We start from the raw sequence: 20,876 nt of genomic DNA on the forward strand, positions 1-20,876 counted from the left end.
ACTCAAAAGCTGTTGATGAACTTGGTTGAGCTTTCCAATGTTCTCCCTCATTATCCATGAGAAAGGAAATGCATTCCGTGCATCTCCTGAGCAGGGTAGTCTCTTTGCACATTGAACATGCTTATCTGCATGTGATGGATGAAGGTGCAGCCTGGCAAGTCTTCACTCTTAGTTTGTTGGGAAAAAAGCAGTTACGTGACTACCAATGGACAGACACCCAGTTTTCTTTTCCCATCACTCATCCAACCAACCAGCCAACAGGACTGGTGTTGACTCTATATGGGAAACAATGAATAAAACAAAACCAAAATGCATGTGATTTTGAATTTTCTAGTGCAAATGTGTCAATGAACCAACACATCTGCCTTCCAGCCCCCATAAAAATCATTGTCGGCAATCAGATTAGATTCACCATTGGCCCATCAGAACACAGATTTTTTTTTAATACAATTTAAAAAAATGTTTTTAGAGAGAAAAAGACATCACGTGATAGGTGTCCCTGCAGCAACAACCCCTGGATAGCTAACCACTTTCACATGCATTATCTCATGTCTGAGACCAGGGCTTTAGAAACCAGCTCAGTGGTGGGGGGGGGGGGGCACAGAGATAGTGACTGTCCTCAGAAACAAGGGGAGCAGCAGAAGACCTACATGGTGGCAGCTACAGGCTTGGACCCCTTGGAAATCAATCACAGCATGTGTGCATTTTCTAGCGCTGCAGCTTCAGACCAGGGCTGTAACTAAGATCCTGCTTTAAAGTTCCTTGTCAATATTTTCTTTTGATTTTCAAATCTATTGGGCATGCCCTCATTGACCACAGTCCATGGCATACTTACAGCACAGTGAGCGCATCGCACGACAGAAAGGTGGAATTCGTAAGATACTTTATTCTGTTCCCTTCCAAGTCCCTGAAAGGCATGGAGAAGAAACATTTTGAATATTTTGACACAAATTATATGTCTAGAGGCACTTTTTTTTTGTTTTGTTTTTAAATTAATTAATTTATTTATTTTTATTTATGTTACAGATATTTGTCCTTTTTTACCCCATTGACACCCTCCTCCCCATACCTGCCACCCTGTCACCAGCTTTGTTGTCCATGTCCATTGCTTATGCATACACATATGTAAGTTCTGTGGTTTATCTTTTCCCTCATCCTACCACTCCCTCTTTTGAGGGTTGTCAGTCTGTACCCTATTTCCACATCTCTGGGGCTACCCTATACCTCAGACTGTTACGTTCATTATATTGCACAAATAAGTGAGATCATGTGGTATTTGTCTATTTCAGCTTAGCTTGTTGCGCTTAGGATAATACTTTCTAGGTCCCTCCATGTCATCTCAAAAGATAAGTGATCTTTTGTTCTTACAGCTGCATAATACTCCATTGTGTATATGTACCACTGCTTTTTTATCCATTCGTTTACTGATGAACACTTGGGCTGTTTCTAGATCTCAGATATTGTAAATAGTGCTGCTACAAACATGGGGATACATATGTTCTTTCTGATCGGTGTTTCAGGCTTCTTGAGGTATATTGCTAGAAGTGGGATCACTGGGTCAAATGGCAGTTCAATTTTGAAATTTTGGGGGGAACACCATAGTGTTTTCCATAGTGGATGCACCAGTCTGAATTCCCACCAGCAGTGTACTAGAGTCCCCTTTTCTCCACACCCTCGCCAACACTTGTTTGATGATTTGTTGATGGTGGCCATTCTGACAGGTGTGAGGTGATACCTCATTGTTGCTTTAATTTGCATCTCTCTGATAATTAGGGATGATGAGCATTTCTTCATATGTCTCTTAGCCATTTGTATGTCTTGTTTGGAAAGTTGTCTATTTAGTTCCTCTGCTCATTTTTTTAATTGAATTATTTGTCTTCCTTTTATTGAGTTGTATGAGCATTCTATATATATTGGAAATTCACCCCTTATCTGATATATCATTGGCAATTATGCTCTCCCATACAGTGGGTAGCCTTTCCGTTTTGATGATTGTATGTTTCGCTGTGCAGAAGCTTTTGAGTTTGATGTAGTCCAATGTGTTCATTTTCTCCTTTGTTTCTGTTGCCTTAGGTGATATATCAGTGAAAATTCTGCTGCGTATGATGTCTGAAATTTTGTTGCCTACAGTGTCTTCTGGATTTTTATGGATTCATGAGTCACAGTTAAGTCTTTTATCCATCTTGAGTTTATTCTTGTGTAGGGTATAAGTTGATGGTCTAGTTTCATTTTTCTGCATGTAGCTGTCCAATTTTCCCAGCACCATTTATTAAAGAGGCTTTCCTTACTCCACTATATGCTCTTGCCACCTTTGTCAAATATTAATTGAGCATATTGCCTTGGGTCGATTTCTGGGTTCTCTGTTCTGTTCCACTGGTCTAAATGCCTGTTCTTGTGTCAGACCAGGCTGTTTTGATTACAGTGGCTTTGTAGTATAAACTGAAATCTGGTAATGTGATTCCCTCCAACTTTGTTTTTCCTTTTCAAGATTGCTATGGCTATTTGAGGTATTTTTTGGTTCCATATAAACTTTTGAAGTAATTGTTCTAATTCTGTGAAGTATGCCATTGGTATTTTGATGGGGATTGCATTGAATCTATAGATTGCTTTGGGTAATATGGGCATTTTAATGATGTTAATTCTTCCAATCCATGAACGGGGTATGTGCTTCCACTTTTTTATATCTTCCTTTATTTCTTTTTTCAATGACCTGTAGTATTCCGTGAATAGGTCCTTTATTTCGTTGGTTAAGTTTATTCCTAGGTATCTTAATTTTTTTGTCACAATGGTAAATGGGATTGTTTTCTTAGTTTCTCTTTCTGTGAGTTCATCATTGGTGTATAAGAATGCCATCCATTTTTTGACATTAATTTTGAATCCTGCTACTTTGCCAAATTCATTTATTAAGTATAGTAAACTTTTGTGGAGTCTTTGGGGTTTTCTACATATAGTATCATGTCATCTGCAAATAATGACAGTTTTACTCCCTCTTTTCGAATTTGGATCCCTTTTATTTTTTCTTCCCGTTTGATTGCTGTGGCTAAGACATCCAGTACTATTTTAAAAAAGAGTGGTGAAAGTGGGCATCCTTGCCTTGTTCCTATTATTAAGAGAAAAGCTCTTTGTTTTTGCCCATTGAGTATGATGTTGGCTGTAGGTCTTTCATATATGGCCTTTATTATATCTAGATATGATCCCTCTATTCCCACATTGATGAGTGTTTTTATCAGAAATAGATGCTGGATTTTGTCAAAGCTTTTTCGGCATCTATTGATATGCTCATGTGGTTTTTATTCTTCATTTTATTTATGTGGTGTATCACGTTTATTGATTTGCGAATCTTGTACCAGCCTTGCATCCCTGGGATGAGTCCCACTTGGTCATGGTGGATAATTTTTTTGGTGTATTGCTGGATCCGATTTCCTAGTATTTTGTTCAAGATTTTGGCATGTTCATCCGGGATATTGGCGTGTAGTTTTCTTTCTTTGTTGTGTCCTTATCTGGTTTTGGAATTAGAATTATGCTGGCTTCATACAATGAGTTTGGAAGTTTTCCTTCATCTTGAATTTTTTGAAATAGTTTGAGGAGAATGGATGTTAGTTGTTCTTTGAATGATTGGTAAAACTTCCCCTCCAAGCCATCCGGGCCTGGGCTTTTGTTTGCTGGGAGAGTCTTGATTACATCTTCAATTTCTTATGTTGTTATTGGTCTGTTCAATTGTTCTATCTCTTCCTGGTCCAGTTTTGGGAGACTATGTGTTTCTAAAAATTTGTCCATTTCGCTTAGATTGTCGAATTTTTTGCCATATAATTGTTCATAGTAGTTTTTAATGACCTTTTGTATTTCTGTGGTGTCAGTTGTTACTTCTCTTCTTTTATTTCTGATTTTGTGTATTTGGGTTTTCTCTCTTTGTTTCTTGGCGAGTCTAGCTAAGGGTCCATCACTCTTGTTTATCTTTTCGAAAAACCAGTTCTTTATTTCATTGATCCTTTGAATTGTTTTTTGGTCTCTATGTTGTTTGTTTCTGCTCTGATCCTTACTATTTCCTTCCTCCTACTTGCTCTGGGGTTTTCTTTTTTTTACTCCCTAGTTCTTTAAGTTGTAAGGTTAGATAGTCTATTAGAGATTTTTCTTGTTTTTTGAGGTAGGCCTGTAGTGCTATGAACTTCCCTCTCAGAAATGCTTTTGCTGTGTCCCATAGATTTTGTGTTATTGTGTCTTCATTTTCATTGGTTTTCAGAAAGTTTTTTATTTCTTCCTTGATCTCCTTTGTGACCCATTCATTGTTTAATAACATGCTATTTAGCTTCAATGTGCTCAAATGTTTTTGTATGTTCTTCTTGCAATTGATTTCTAGTTTCATGCTATTGTGATCTGAGAAGATGCTTGATATGATTTCAGTCTTCTTGAACTTGTAGAGACTTAGTTTGTGCCCTAACATGTGGTCTATCTTTGAGAATGTCCCATGTGCACTTGAGAAGAACGTGAATTCTGTAGTTTTGGGGTGTAATTCTCTGTAGATATCTATTAAATCCATTTGGTCTAGTGCTTCATTTTGAGTCTCTGTTTCCTAGCTAATTTTTTATCTAGAGGATCTATCCAGTGATGTCAGTGGGGTGTTGAAGTCCCCTGCTATGATTGTATTGCTATTGATTTCTCCTTGGAAGCCCTTCAGAAGATTTTTAATATATTTTGGTGATCCTATATTGGGTGCATATATGTTTATCAAGGTTATATCTTCCTGTTGGATAGATCCTTTCAATATTATGTAGTGGCCTTCTTTGTCTCTAGTTATGGCCTTCATTTTGAAATCTATTTGATCAGATATGAGTATTGCTACCCCAGCCTTTTTTTTCTTTCTGTTTGCTTGGAAGATTTTTTTCCATCCCTTTACTTTCTTTTTTTTTTTTATCCTCACCTGAGGATATTTTTCCATTTTTTGTACAGATAGAGTGGGAGGGAGAGAGAGGAAGGGAGAGAGAGAAACATCGACGTGAAGGGACACATCGAGTGGCTGCCACCCGCACGACCAACCAGGGCCGGGGACAAACTGCAACCGAAGTACGTGCCCTTAGCGGGAACCAAAGCCGGGTCTCTCCCGACCGCAGGCCGACGCTCTAACCGCTGAGCCAAACTGGCCAGGGCTCCATCCCTTTACTTTCAATCTATGTGAATCTTTTGTTGTGGGGTGGGTCTTTTGTAAACAATATATAGATGAGTCATGCTTTCTTATCCAATCAGCTACTCTGTGTCTTTTTATGGGAGCATTCAAGCCATTTACATTTAAGGTGATTATTGATATGTACTTATTTATTGCCATTTTTGTTTAGTGTGGTCCTATTTTTTTCCCATTTCTCCTGCTAATTACAGCAGTCCTTTTAACATTTCTTGCAGTGCTGGTTTGGTGCTAATGTATTCCCTTAGCCTTTTTTTTTGTCTGAGAAGCTCTTTATTTGACTTTCTATTTTGAATGATAGCCTTGCTGGTTAGAGTAGTCTTGGATTCAGATCTTTGTTTTTCATGACCTTGATTACTTCATGCCATTCCCTTCTGGCCTGTAGTGTTTCTGTTGAGAAGTCAGCTGAGAGCCTTATGGTGTTTCCTTTGTAGGTAACCTGTTGCTTATCTCTTGCTGCTTTTAGCATTCTCTCTTGGTCTTTAATATTTGGCAGTTTGATTACTATGTGTCTTGGAATGGACCTGTTTGGGTTTTTCTTACTTGGGGCTCTCTGTGCTTCTTGAACTTGAATGCCTTCTTTCTTCACCAAATTAGGAAAATCTTCTGTCACTATTTCTTTGAATATATTCTCTAACCCTTGCTCATTTCCTTCTTCTTTGGGGACTCCTATGATGCAAATATTATTACTTTTCCAGTTGTCCCACAGTTCTCTTAATCTGTCTTCCTGTTTTTAAATAGTTTTTTTCCTTTTGGTTTTCTGATTTTTTTCTACCCTGTTTTCTAATTCACTGATCTGGTCCTCAGCTTCCTCTACTCTGCTTTTTAGACCCTCCAATGTGTTTTTCATTTCTGATATGTCATTTTTTATCTCTTCTTGGTGGTTTTTAAATTCCAATTGGCTTATTTTTAGCATCTCTATGTCCTTACGCATGCTGTTCAGCTTCCTCAAGATCATGGCTCTGAATTCTAGTTCTGTTAACTTGCTTAACTGTTCCTCATTTATCTCATCTTTGGTAGAGGTCTCTTGTTCTTTCATTTGGCTTTTGTTTCTGTTTTTCACCATTTTGGCTATCACAGTGGGCTCTGGAGTCTGCCAAATTTTCCCTGTGGGTGTTGGTGTTCTGCTGTTTGTGGCTCCCTCTTCTGGGTTTGGATGAGGCAGGGCGGACCCACTTTGAACACCACTGTCAAGTCTTAACTTTGCTGGTTAGAGTTGCTAGCCCAGGGAATGGTAGTTATCCTCTAGCTTTTTTTGCCTTGAGGCTATTTGTAGAGGTCACCTGAAGACCCTTGGTTTCTGAGTTGCCTGAAAAACTCCCTCAGGTGCTCAGTGTAAGAGGATTTCCCGAGGTGGGGCAGATGCTGGTTGTTAATGGGCCTCAATTAGCATTTCAATAGCCAACAGGTGGGGTTGAATCTCCAAGGGAGGGGCCGCCGCCTCTCCCCAGGGCCCTGGAAGGAGTAAGATGACCACAGTCCTGTGTGGCTGTACTCAGCAAAAGCTCTGAGCACCCTCCAAATCCCGAGTGTCCCCACACAGTTCCAGTCCAGTCTGCCTTCCCTCTGCCGGACCCCAAGTTGAGTGGCTGCTGCCAATTTAGCCTCTGTCCAGACTCTGCGTCGTGGAGCCCCCTGGGAGTTTTAACCCGAGGGCGCTGCTTCCAGCCAAGGGTGGCTGAGGCTGTGACACCATCTGAGGGCGTAGCACCCAGCTGAGTTCGCAGGACCCAGCCGAGGGCATAGCACCCAGCGGAGGCCACAGGACCCAGCTACGGTCGCGGGAGGCAGCCAAGGCGACAGCAGCTTCCAGCCGAGTCCCCTGGTCCCAGCCCAAGCCGCTGCGGACCATGGGCTCCCGGCCCCCTCTCGCATCCTCGCAAGCCTACCAGGATTGAATCAGTGTCCCTGGTTATGTGGTCCCCCAATCTGCCTTTAGGTTGCCCTTTCCTGATGATTTGTCTTTATTTGCATTGTAAATCCAGTTTGGTCCTGGGAGATGGTCTGTGTAGCTTCCATTCACTCTGCTGCCATTTTTCTCTCCCCTCTAGAGGCACTTTTTTTTTTAATATAACTGTTCTGAGTTTTAATTTTACTTTGTTCCAATTTTCATGCTTCCCTCGTAATTATTGCAGGGTTAGTATGATTCATAGTATGCTTCTTTTCTCCTTTTAACTGATGTTAGAATTGAATAAAATTGAGGAAAGGGCGGCCCAACATTTAGTAATTGTTAGTGCTGTATAACATGCTAGTAATCATCCTAATATTGCCCCATAATATCAGTAGCTACCATTTACTGGACTTGTACGCTGTCAGGTACTGCTCTGAGCACAGAAGTTGGGAGGTGACTGCTGGTGCATGTGGAAGGAAGGCATACTAAGAACAAGGCAGGGAGAGAGACCAGATGGGTGAAGCCGGGAAGACGATGGGACCCTAGTGCTCAAGGGGGAAGTATGAACTTTACCCTCATACCCATTGGAATTCTCAAAAGATTTTAAACCAAAAAGTAACAGGATCAGATTTTGGTTTTGGAGAGATGAGCATAGATGGATATTTAATATAATTGTGAATAAACCTCAGGGCTAGTTTCCTTAATCTGTGCAAATAACAAACCAAGGCCTACATGCGTACTCACATCCAGTTTAGTTGAGGCACCTGGACACACATCTGCTTGGGAAGGGCTTCTAAGCAGTTATTAACCATAGACCTTTACACAGAAAAAGATGTTAATTAATGTCGTACACCTGGAACTAGTGTAACCAATATAAGATTGTAGACTAACTATTCTTAAATTAAAAAATAAAACTTTAAAAAAGAAACAACAGTATGCCACTTTAAGAACAGTTTTTAGTATTTCTGCAGTGTGGAAACATGTATGCTAAAATTGATATGTTAGGATGAAGACTAAATATAATTTCCTCTTCCAAATACTGTCTAGATATGTGCATGACATGGAAAAGGGACTCATGTTGAAGAAACTAGAAATGTATCAGCATGACCTATAACTGAGAAATAAATAGTTTACAGTTTAATTTCATGAGATGAAACAAAATATATAGGTGATAATTTTGAAGTTCATGATAATTTTTCTTGTGAACTGCAAATTTGCAATCATTTCCAGCATCGCACATCCAAAGATCCTTCTTAAGGGAAACATTAATCATGTACATAGTAAAGAGTCACATGGGATCCAGCCTGTAGGGGACCTTTGGGCAAAGAAAACAACTCATGGGCAAGTGAAGCTGCTCAGTGAATTTGAGTTATTGTGGTTCCTGCTGACCGATGGAGAAGTGATGATGTTACATGAGTAACTGCAAAGGGACAAGATAGGCCTGGGCTGATAGGTCCTCCTACTCTATTATTAATCAGTGACAATGTAATTATTGTCATGAGGACAAAGATTTTGGCAATTTCAGTAACTCTTGCTGGGTAGAGGCATATTCCCACTGTTAGTGTAGTTGGGGCTAAACTCCTAGGAGAGTCTATCCAATGTAAATGTAGTTAGAAGATAGCTCTGGCCAGTGAGTTCAGTGGTTAGAGCATCCGCTCGCGCACCAAAGGGTCGTGGGTTTGATTTTCAGTCAAGAACACATACCTGGGCTGCAGGTTCAACCCTGGCCCTGAACGGGGAGAGTGTAGGAGGCAACCAATTGATGTGTTTATCTCACATTGAAATTTCTCTCTCTCCCTTTCTTTCTTATTATAAATCCAAGGAGAAATATTCTCAGGTGAAGATTAACAAAAATAAAATGTAGTTAGAAGATAAAAATGAACATTTGGTCAACCACTGCAAATACGAACATGCCTTAGGAATAAAAGAAATGAAAGAAGATCCAAAATAAATCAACTGATCGGCTAGAAATATACCTGAGCCCTGGCCAGGAAGTAGCGACAGTAATTGTGACTGGAAATACAGAAGAGGTTTTGGCTAATAAAAATTAGCTAGTGGGCTTTTTTTTTTTCTCAAGTTCTTTTTGTTAACTGGTGTCAGATGTCATTGCGATGTGTAGACAGATGTGTTGAAGGGAGATGAATACTTACAGGAAAAACAAGGAATTTAATCCAGTGAATAGCTGCTGTGAAATGCTGGTTATTGGATTGTCATCCAGAATTCTGACAAAACACATCACAAGCATTTCCAATGTCAGAGACATGTTTGAAGCAAAACCAGGAAGAATTACAAGGCCCGTGACAATCCTGCCTTCACCCAACACCTGCTGTCTCCCTTCCTGTTTCTTCACACTGGGCTCACTCCCTCCCTGGAGAGATTTCCCCTCACATTGTGGACAAGGCAGCTCTTTCACCAAGAGCCCATCCCAGCAGGGAGAAAGCCTATCTTGGTGGCCTTAGGAACCCGAGTTTTACCCTTCACCTCTGGTCTCGTGGGTCCCACACAAGCTGCTCTTGTTATTTATTGGTTCACTTGGAATCCCTAAATGCTGTGACCCACTCCTTGACTAAAGAATGAATTAATGGAAAAAAAGCTTTTAGGAAACCACACATGGTTTCATAGGCTCACAGTGTTTACATGACGTACTTAACAATGTTTGTAGCAACAAACTCTTCAAGTGCGTAGAGGGTGAAAGAATGAAAATATCTACATATTCAAATTGCTGTTTTTAAGTACATCTGGTATTTCCTAGAGGGAACCCTTCCTTCCTTTCTCCTGTTGCACTGAGGTTAGGTACCATTTCTTCTTATTCCCAGAGGTCCTTGAGGGTCTGGAGAAGGGAGCGACATGGAGCACCTACCCTATGCCAGGGGCAATGACTGAGGCCCTTCACACATGTTATGGGAGCCAGTCCTCACAACATGGCTCTGGAGAAGGAATTATGATTTCAGCGAACAGGTGAGGAAATGATTAAGAAAGTCACCTGCAACATTAAGCCTGGGGCCCCAGTGCACACAGGGTGTGGATGAAGCTGAGGCCTCGCTCTTTCCATGAGACCAGGCTGACCTATGAAAATGAGCACAGACACAGCCCTTCTCACTGCCCTTTGCTCATTTTCCTGATGAAACATAGACGTTGACGTCAGACCCCTTGCGGCGAGGCTCTGGCTCACTTGGAAAGTGGTAACACCCACCAACCACCCTGCATCAGGCTTTCCTATGAATGCTCTGGAAACCCAAACAGTCCTTAACTTGCTTACTTTCTAGGTCAGTGATTTTCCATGAGGACACTTTCTCTCCCAGGTGACATTTGGGAGTGTCTGGACACATGTTTGGTTGTCATACTCTGGGGGCAAGAACTACTGGCGTCTAGTGAGGTAGAGGCCACAGAGGTGGTTAAATGTCCTAATACATACAGGACATCCCCCATCTCCCTATCAGAGACTTATCTGGGGCCAAATGCCAGTATTTTTGAGGTGAGAATCGTGGCCACAGGTGAACCCTGGGCAGATAGAAGCCTTCACAAGGCCGGGCCTGGGCTCGGAAGGCCTCGGAGAGCACATGACACCAGCTTTTCCCTCACAGCTGCCTCAGCGCGTATCTGAGCTGCTTGGGTAAAGTGCTCCAGATTACGTGACAACTGGAAAGAAAAGTATAGTAAACACGACACACAAATAGATGGCACTGTGCACACTGACAGGTATCGTTAGGACCGGGGTCCTTTCCGGGGCCAGAAACGCCGGAACACTTACAGCCAAGCCAGCTGGTGTAGGTCCTTGAACAGCCCAGGCCTGAGGGCGGTGATGCAGTTGTGGCTGAGATATCTGCGAACAGCATGCAGTTCCATACATTAGACTATGAGCCACTGGTGATAACCATGAAGATGGGCATTTTCTTGAGGGGGAAATGCTGCCCAGAGGGGCAATACAGGTGATACCGGGGGACACAGATAACCACAAGCCCAGTGTGTGCAACACTGTGGTCAGGACTAGGACAGTGGCCCAGCATAGTGTGTTGGGATGTTTTGTTACAAAATAAGAGTAGAATAAATATTGGGGAGGGGGTGATTTTTGCACTTGTCCTTTTTGGTCACATCCTTAGTAGACCAGCATTTTAAGAAAGCATATGGGTAAGTTAGAATGGGTCAGAAAAAATAAAATGCTAAAATATTGTGGAAATGATCCCAACTTGAGTTCAAGGTTAAGGAGAGCCTCCATCTCTGTCTTCTGTTAAAGCTAGAACCTTTCATAATTCTTTCAGTGTAGTAACTTATCTAAGCACTTTGGAATAACCTAGCTTCTCGTTTCTCTACAATTAAGTCAAACCTTTCAAACGTACCATTCTATCTTTTTAATCCCTACTTAAACTTGTGCTAAGAGTACAATTATGAAAAGGTTACTCACAGTATTTGCAGGTTATGTAATCCAACAAATGCTTTCCTGGATATGTGTCTGATGCAGTTATGCTGAAGGAATCTGTGGGAAGAAGATAGAAGAGTCACATGACTGTGGTTTGTGTGCTTCATCAGGTTGTTGAATATGTGATCCACTCTTTTTTCTAAAGACATTGGTGAACTTGGGTTATGACATCCCCAGTCTCCCTCCCACACGAGGAGGTGAAGGCGTTGCCAAGGACGGAAGGCAGTGAACCTGGCCGATGCCTGCTGACCCTGCAGCACCCATGCAGTGGGGCTGGGGCGTCTCTGGCTTGTACCAGTGAACTCTGGTGTGACATGCGGAGGGAACTTGTTTCTGCAAAGGGGGGCCATGCCAGCCAGCTCTCCTGCTCTGACCTGCAGGGGTGCTCATCATGGGAAACCAGCCAAGTTCCACCTCAGGCTCCTCATTTCTTTTTGTTCTTTTCCCACGAGAAGAAGAAGAGGGCCAATTTTGTTCTTTTCTATGTTGAGGTGCAGAGGGAGAAGCACAGGGCAAGTTGACAAGGTGCCCGAGGTTCAACTCACAGGTCACGATTTACTTAACCTCCGGAGCAATTTAGCAATTTAGTATGGATTCAATAAGAGCATTGTCAGGAGTATCTAAGTAAATAATCTCCATTTCCTGCACTCATTATACAACGAGAGGTTAGCCTTGAATTCATATTTACCAAAGGTCTTTAGGGGCAGAAAATATATACACAAATAATAGTAACTAATGGCTACGTGGTCTATTAAATAGCTTCTTTAGCTCTTATTTGGGCTTGATTTGGTTTCTAAAATATTACACAACACTTTTTAAATTGTTATAATACTTCACTGCCAAACTGTTGGTAAGACACGTACTCACTGGGATCTTAGCTGTACTCTGAATCTGCTTATACCACAGTTATTACCTAGCAAAGCCTGTGAGTCACAAATGTGTCATGGGTGTGCTAGGATATTGATGCCCTCAACCCTCTGGGTAGCTAGGTCAAGTCAAGATCAGCTTCCAGTTATCAATAAAACCCAGCGTTCCCCGAATGTTGGACAAAGATTGTCATTTTCCCCATGTGGAAAAGGTTGGCACTACAGAGCACATGCTTTACATCCATAATGATACACAAAACATGAATTTCAATCCTACAAAGTAAATCTGAAACCTGGTGAGACTGGGTGGCAGTCCAATGCCCCCTCCCCTGCACCATTTCTGTGAGGAGACCCTTCACAGTGCAGCATAAATTCTGCTTTTGGTTTATTCTATGAGCCCGGCCAGTGTGGCTCAGTTGATTATCCCATGCACTGGGAGGTCACAGGTTCGATTCCTGGTCAGGGCACATGCCAGGGTTGGGGCTCGATCCCCAGGGGTGGAATGTGCAGGAAGCGGTCGATGGATGTTCTCTCTCATGGATGTTTCTCTCTGTCTCTTCATTTCCCTCTACCTCTCTCTAAAACCAATAAAAACATATTTAAAAATTCTTGTATGAATAGAATGAGCCCAAACAGATCACTATCTGTTGCAGCATTTTATGAGCCCTTGAAGTGATGTAATGAAAGTCAGTCTGATAAATTATGTTATGATAGCAAATAAAAATAGAAAAAGAATATAATACTATAGTATGGGCATGTTCAAGTTCCTCTTAAATATAAAATTTACCGCCTAACTGGTTCTATTTACATTTTTAAAAAAATTTTTACTGAGAATATTTTTTTTCTTTGATCTTCAGATAGAGTGAGAGAAAGGGAGGAAGAGAGAGAGAAACATTGACGTGAAAGGGACTCATCAAGTGGGCGCCTCCCGCACGACCCCAACCAGGGCTGGGGACATTTCACAACTGAGGTACGTGCCCTTTGCCAGAATTGAACCTGTGACTCTTTAATCCACTGGCTGATGCTCTAACCACTGAACAAAAATGGCCAGGGCTCTATTTACATTTTATCTGTGATCATTTACTCAAAAAGGCAATGCACAATTTACCCACATGTTGTCAATCTTGAAGACATGAGTGCAGTCATGAATTGTGCTTTCATTTATTTATTTTAATCCTCACCCAAGGGTATGAGAAAGAGAGAAGCATCGATGTGAAAGAGAAACATCAATCCCATTATCTCCCATATGCTCCTTGACCAGGGATCTGGCTGGCAGCGTAGGTATGTGCCCTGACCCGGAAACAAACGTGCAACCTTCTGGTATACCGGGTGATGCTCCACTGACTGGACCACGGCCAGCACTTGACCTTGTGCTTCTGAGCTGCATAACTCACCAGATGTATGCAGCCCACCTGCCTTCACTGCCAAGAGGTAAGACTCCAACTCTGGACGTAACAAGGAGCTTCTAGTCGATTAGTCTGCTCGCTGGCTCTCCAGAGCGGACTGGGGTCCCAAGTGCCCTGTCTCACTCAGGTGCTAAATTTTAACTTGATCCTCTAATATCCACTCAATTTGCAGAATACTAGCTTGGTGAATATCCAGGGAAATTTGGAAACATAGCGATTTGGCAAGTAGTGTTCTCTTTTTAGTCAGAGTGAAGATAGGAGTCCATTTAAAATACTTCATGTTGAACAGCTTTTCTAAGAATAACTTACTGGTTCATGAATTCCTGCTGTTTCCGCTGTCAGGAGTTTTCAAGCAGAAACATCAGGAATTTATGTACCTGAAACTAAAGCAAATATATGCTTCAATGACATGCATGTTTATAGGCTATTTTTTTTTAACGCAACATGGTAGATTCATGAGCCTGGTGACTCACTGAATTTCATTTGTTGCCAATGATTGCCTTGAACAAGAACCAGCTCAAGAAGGAATTCCTAAATTATATAAGGCTTGTGTTACAACGAGGAAGAGAATGGCTGGTGGTTTCCACGGTAGCAGTGAGAAAATATTCTAGTCAGTCTCATAAATTCTACTTTATTTTTCCGAAGGGTCGTCTTAAATTGTTTCTTCCCAAAGTTAGAAAGCCTTGATATTTTTAAACATTAAAATAAATAAACAAATCAATACAAAAGCATACAGACAAGTTGAGCAACACTTACTCGCCTGGCAATTAAAGTTTCACTTTGCGTGAGGAGTTCATTCTTCTGGATGTTTAAATGACCTCGTCTCCACTGTGAACACTTAGAGTGTTTCAGACCAGAGAGACTCACTTAATGTTGAACTTGCTATTTCCTAGGATATATTCCAAAACAACTTAAGAATGAGTATGAACTTTAACTCAAAACCATCTAAAGCACAAATTTATACGTGCCCTCGCCCTGGTCAGACAGAATGAAACTCAGATTCTGTAGCCTGGCATTCAAAGGCCCTACAATCGTGATTCAGTGATCTCTCCAGCATATGCGCCATTGTTTCCCGTGGACAACTGCCCTGGTCACTCTCTTCCCGATATCCTTTGTGCTTCTGCTTCTGCTAGCTGGTCTCCCTGCTGGAGATGCTCCCCACCTCTCCTTCGTCCTACCTGTCGTTCCTGCACGCGTTCCCTCAACAAGTACTCATTGCTCTTCACGCATGTTTCAACCCATGCAGCAGTGAGGGGTGGTGGCGGCGGTGGTACCTCATACATGCGAGAACCAGAAGGACCATCCAGCTCGGGGGAGGGAATGCTGGTCGGTGAGGGCTTTCTTCAAAACCCAAGGATGAATGGGAGGGGTTACAGAAATAGAATCAACGCTGAAAAATGACCTGACACGTTCTGAACTCAGACAGTGAGGAATACTGTGGGCAATCAATGTATTTCTAGTTATAGTTTAGGCATAAGAAAATGTTAGGGAAAACTCAACTCCTACCTAGCTCCTGTCTTCTCAATGAAGATGATGGCAGACTGAAGGGAGTAGAAGGGATAGAGGGCAGGAGACACGAAAGCCTAAGATGTAGAACATGCTAATCAAAATCAGTTCACGTCCTATGATTTGGAAGATTTCTCCTCGAAACGGAGAAGCACGGAAATGAGAACAGCAAGTCATGATCAATTACTGAGGAATCTGGACAAAGGAGCAGCAGTTGGAAAATTAAAGACGGCAAATGCAATTTTGATTTTTCAGAAAGAGAAGCAGTAGATTTCATAAGCAGCAATTGACGGGCTGGATGTTGGTTCTGGGAGAGAGGCAAGGACAAGCTGTCACAGGCCTGCTTTGTCAGCGCCTCAGCGAGAGGGGACAGGCTAGTTCAGGAGGAACAGGACAGGCAGACCAACTTGGTTTTCTTTGAGAGAGTGATCAGACAACAGTGTGTGGTCAACACTGCTGATGTGTTTACCAGGCGCTGACAGAGTGGCTTTATAATGTTTTTATGGACAAAAATAAAGATACACACTTTCTGAAGGATGATGGTGAAGGGGTCTTGGAAGACAATTGTCCTTTTTAGAATTTTATTCCATGACGTGGGTAAAGATGGTTCATCTTATTTTCAAATGACAGAATGCTGGGAGGAACAGTGAATGATGGTGGATGGTCCAGAAAGACCTTCACACCTGGTAAGAAAAGCTGAATCCAGCGGCAGGAGACTGGGCAGGGATGCGCGGAGGGACCCAGCAGCTCGCAAACCCTGGCCGCACCCGACACAGACTTGGGAACTTCCGAGAACAGATCCCTGGGGGTCAAGGGTATGAAGTAGCCACCAAAACAGCAAGTGTGCTTTTAGCGCCTGTGGAGTTTCGAAGGGAAGTGCGTGTTGCCGGCTCCCTCCGTTCTGCCCTGCAGCCGCCGATCCTGTTGTTCGTTCTCAGTGCTGCACACCAGGCGGGTGTGAGCCGATGGGCACAGACCCGCAACCGGCCTCCTGGGGAAGGACCGCGGTGTCCAGGCTGCTTGCAGAAAGGACGCGCGGCGGGCTGCAGGGTGACTGCCACACTTAGACATGTGAGAGGCACGGGGAAGGCCACCGGGAGAGCGCCTGTCAGTCCCCGGGGAGTCTCAGAACAGGGGCGCCTTGGAGATGCCAGGGCAGGGAGAGGGTTAGGAGGCAGGACAGAGTTTATTAGCTTATTGCTCGAAACCCTTTCCCTCCGGGCCCGTTAGTTGCCTTCCTGGTTTACTGTTCTCCACAGCCCAGTCACCATCTAGCACACTCTGTATTTTCTCATCCACCTTCCTCCATGGGGGTTACGCTCCGTGAGGAGAGGGCTTTTCACGGGTGTTTTCTGCTGTATCTTCAGAGCCTGGCACCTCACAGGTATCAACACAGATTTGTTGAGAGAATGAATGACCGTGGGGGGCTGGCATCTTCTCTCCTGCTGCCGGCTACCAGGAGCTCGGGGTGTCCCCCGGGGGTCTTCTTGGCCTCGGGATGGTTTGGGTTTTGTACTTTGGTTGTGGAGGCTATGGGAATGCAGAATCGGGAAGAAAAGCTAGGAGCAGAAGGACCGGAGGGTCAAGGGCTTGCCTGAGCCCGGGCGAGACTTCTGGGAGTTCAGGAGAAGGTGTGAGGAAAGGAGGGAGAGAGGTTTCAAGGAAGGATTGCCGAGCTTATGAGCTGCTGCAGGGTGTCCGAATAATGCTTGTAAAGAACCCGCATTACCTGGAAATTAGAGTTTGGTCACTGGACGTTTTCATCGATCATAGCAATGTTCTGAGACCAGACTGTGTCAGTGAACTTCCAAACGACCACAGTCAGAGGTTTGGCTTTGAGGCCAAGCTCAATACTTGCCAACGGACGGACTTTGGGCAAATGGCCTCCCTTCTCCAAGGGCGGGTCTCCCTGTTTCTGAAGGGAATCCAATGGTATCTGCCCTACCTGACAGACTCTGAGGATCAAACTCCAAATCAGAGTCCCAAGTGCTGGAACTCTTTCTCAATTTTAAAAAGTGATATACAAACATAAGGAATTGTGCTTATCCCCTGCGCTGTCCCTTGCATATAACAGACACTTAGTGCATGATTCTTGGTGGGAGTCTTATCATCTCTGTTGTCTGGGTCTCGGGGCGGGCGGATCATTTTGCCAAGAGAGCATCAAATAACTTGCACCAGGAGAACCCCTGCTGGGAGATGTCAGGTTGTGATGTTGTACTAACTTTTCTCGGACGAAGTCGAGTCAAACATTTACTTGGAGAAGTTTCCAGCTGATCTGGGCCATTAACATTGATTTCTACTTCTTTCACTAAGAAAAACCGGAGTCTGACTGATCAAAGCTAGTTCTTCCATATTCTTCTCTTCAGTGGGCTAGCAGACACCACAAGGGATAAGTATTGATGTAGAAAAAAGCTATGGCTCAGTGGTCCAGGAAAGAACTTATCTTGAGAAGTCTAATTGTAATTCTCTTTGCTTGATCCTCCAGTCATCTCTCTGCCCCCCCCACCCCCGAAGTTAGCTTCCCTCAAATTATGAGACAACAGGTATAGGGAGGGAGTTCTGCATGGGGCAGGACAGATCGTGTTGGTAGAAGATCCAGTTAGATGCTAGGACAATTCTATCTTGAGATTTCTGGTTATTATAAAATAAACACTGTACTGAGCATCAGAGGAGATGGGCTCTAATTCTGGCTTTTCCATGAACTAGTTGTAGATCTAGGTAAGTGATTTAACCACCGCAGACTGTAGTACATTACCTTATGAATAATAAGATTTTATTAGAAATTCATAAAACTTGCTCTGACTCTAGATAACAAAATTGAGACGGCTGCTCTAAAGCATGAATCTTTTCCTTTCCTTTCTGCCAGAGCCTTATTCCGGCAGCCCGGGGACGTTACTGATCCTTGGAATGAACAAGCTGGGATTCTAAGAATTTCTGGAGGACTGCTTCTAGAGTCTGGAACCCAGAACCCAGGCGTAGCTGCTCCTGGGGGTGAGGACCATGTGACCGCAAGCTCCAGGATGAGGCCGCAGGTCCTGGCAGCAGACGGGATTTCCAGAGGCTGTGATCTAACCCCAGCGTGGTTACCATGGCCACACAAGGTCCTGCCTCCCTTCAGCGACTTCCTTTCTCGAATGAGGAATTCTGGACCCACTTTCACAAACAGCACAGAACTGTTGATGGTGTTTCAAACCAAGTGTGTTTGTTCAGTATCAGCAAAGGATCAGATGATGTTTATTCCTAGATTTTAACATATTTTACAGTTCTGGAAACTTTTCCTCCATGCTGAATGCTAAAGAACCAAACAATTAGATGATGGTACTGCCGAGGGCCCCTACGGCATTACCTTACAAGTTACACTTATTTATGATCTATCTTTATTGTTGAAAGTACTACAGATGTCCCCCCCCCATTACCCTCCACTGCATTGACCCTCTCCACCCCACTCCTGCACCCACCCAGGCCCTCACTGCACTACTGTCTGTGTCCATTGGCTCTGAATATATGCATGTAGTTCTTTGGCTAATCCCTTCTCACCCCTTCCCTCCTTCCCTCTGAGGTCTGTCAGTCTGTTCCATATTTCCATGTCTCTGGACCTATTTTGTTCATCAGTTTATTTTGTTCATTAAATTCTACATATAAGTGAGATCATACAATACTTGTCTTTGTCTAACTGGCTTATTTGATTAGTGTAACACTCTCCGGGTCCCTCCATGCTGTTGAAAGGGGTGAGTCTAAAGATCACCCTGTGGCAAGTGTCAAACTCGATCTCTTCGTCATCCCAGAGTGACAGGCTCAGAGGGACTGACACACAGCTATCAAGCCCTCAGGTTGAATATTCCCAGTTTCTTTATTCAAAGAAATGTTGCCCCATTACACTCATGGGAGTGCTCTTAGTCCTTATCCAAGGAAACTTCTCAAGTACTTCAGCATGAGTTACTTGGGAAGTTAATGTAGTCATGAAAGGTGGCTTGTTGAACAAAGCAAAGGTCATTCTGTTTTGATAGGGTTGGTGCCAAAAGCTAGTTCACGGAGGTTGCGGTGGAGTTGGACCATCCATCCCGCCCTCAATAGAGACGGTCTCAGGGATCACATCTCCTAGACCCCGGTTTTCTTTCTGGGACAGTGCTGGACGCATGGTGGCACTTCGCCTCTCGCTGACTAGCCCCTCTTCCCTGCTGGCTATGCCCTGTTTACTAACATTTTCTTCCTCAGACCTGCGAATATCAACGCTTCACTAGACACGTTTTCTCCCGTCATCCCGGGAGAGTTGTTATCCTAGGGCCCTGCGTTTTAAATGATGGGATCTTTCTTGTCAGTGTTTCTGTGCTAACACTCTTCTTCCAAGTTAAAGGCACATTTAGTGCCTTGAATCTTCAAGGTTGTTTTGCAAATGACTTGGAGTAAAAGCACACAACTGTGTGTTTTGTGATTGAGTTGTTTCGTTTGAACTCCAATGTAACTCCAAAACTGTTTTGATTAAATCAGTTCACTCTAAATTATAAAATGGAAAGATAATATACATTTAATGCTTTATTCTCCAATATTAATTACATTTAGATAAATAAATTGAATGCTAAAGGTAATCAAGTTCATATTTCATTTTACTTTTAGATCAAAAACAACTTAAACAAAACCCCACAAGGATTTTCCCATTAAAACACTCTTAATAGCTACTTACATCTTTCTAAGTGCTGTGTATTTGATGAAAACTTTATCTGGAAGACTGCGAATTTTGTTTTTCTTAAGAGACCTAAAATAACATACAAAGCAGATGTCAGTAAGGGTTTATGACCAACCAAACTCTTCTCTGGATGCTGCATGCTGAGAAGAGACCTCTGAGGGCCCCCACGCCAGTCCTCTTTGGAAAGGACCTTAGTGAATGAAGACATTCTCACGTAATAACAAAAAGTCCAGAGTGCAAAATTAAAACAGCTTGCAAGCATTAGACCAGTTTAGCCAGTGAGCATAATAGACTGGAACATCTCGGGTGATTTCGTTTTGTCGTTTACTGTCTGGATAATTTAAAGAAACACAACAAAAAACATGACTCCAAAACAACAAAAGTCCCAACCAGCTCACACATGCCCAAATTGTGGTATGACAGCAAATTCCAGAGACTCTCCAAACGTTATGCAAAGTACACACATGTGCATGATTGTGACATGCCAGCTCCGTGGCTCTCTATACCTGCGTACTTGGAACAAATGACCACTTTATAAAGGAGGTACAGTCCGGCCGGTGTGGCTCAGTGGTTGAGCATCGACCCATGCACCAAAAGGTCGCCGGTTCAATTCCCGGTCAGGGCACATGCCCAGGTTGGGGACGATGCCCAGTGGGGGGCAGGCAGGAGGCAGCCAGTCGATGTTCTCACTCATCAATGTTTCTATCTCTCTCTCCCTCTCCCTTCCTCTCTCTCTAAAATCAAGAAAGGAAAATAAATAAAAAGGAGGTGCAACAAGTGCATACTCCCCCTTTTCTTCATGTTGATTTTTAATCACGTAGGACTAACCTACTAGCAACAATACATAAATCATAAAGTAAGAGAGAAGAACCCCAAACCACAGGCATGTGTGAGCTACAGGCTACCTTGGCTAAGCTAACAGACAGCATT

At 43.0% G+C, this 20,876-nt stretch overlaps 1 protein-coding gene across 1 annotated transcript in view; it reads right to left on the reverse strand.

The window, feature by feature from the left end:
- The window catches only part of RXFP2 (relaxin family peptide receptor 2), a 43,828-nt gene that overhangs the window by 16,889 nt on the left and 6,063 nt on the right, over positions 1-20,876 (reverse strand). Inside the window, exons 4-9 of the mRNA XM_036251560.1 lie at positions 19,944-20,015; positions 11,470-11,541; positions 10,819-10,890; positions 9,218-9,289; positions 7,812-7,883; positions 836-907 (exon numbers count right to left, since the gene is read on the reverse strand). Coding sequence (XP_036107453.1) covers positions 836-907; positions 7,812-7,883; positions 9,218-9,289; positions 10,819-10,890; positions 11,470-11,541; positions 19,944-20,015 — 432 coding nt within the window. The remainder of the gene's footprint in view (positions 1-835; positions 908-7,811; positions 7,884-9,217; positions 9,290-10,818; positions 10,891-11,469; positions 11,542-19,943; positions 20,016-20,876) is intronic.

Source organism: Molossus molossus, unplaced genomic scaffold (assembly GCF_014108415.1).
Source record: "Molossus molossus isolate mMolMol1 unplaced genomic scaffold, mMolMol1.p scaffold_m16_p_10, whole genome shotgun sequence".
NCBI classification, from domain to species: domain Eukaryota; kingdom Metazoa; phylum Chordata; class Mammalia; order Chiroptera; family Molossidae; genus Molossus; species Molossus molossus.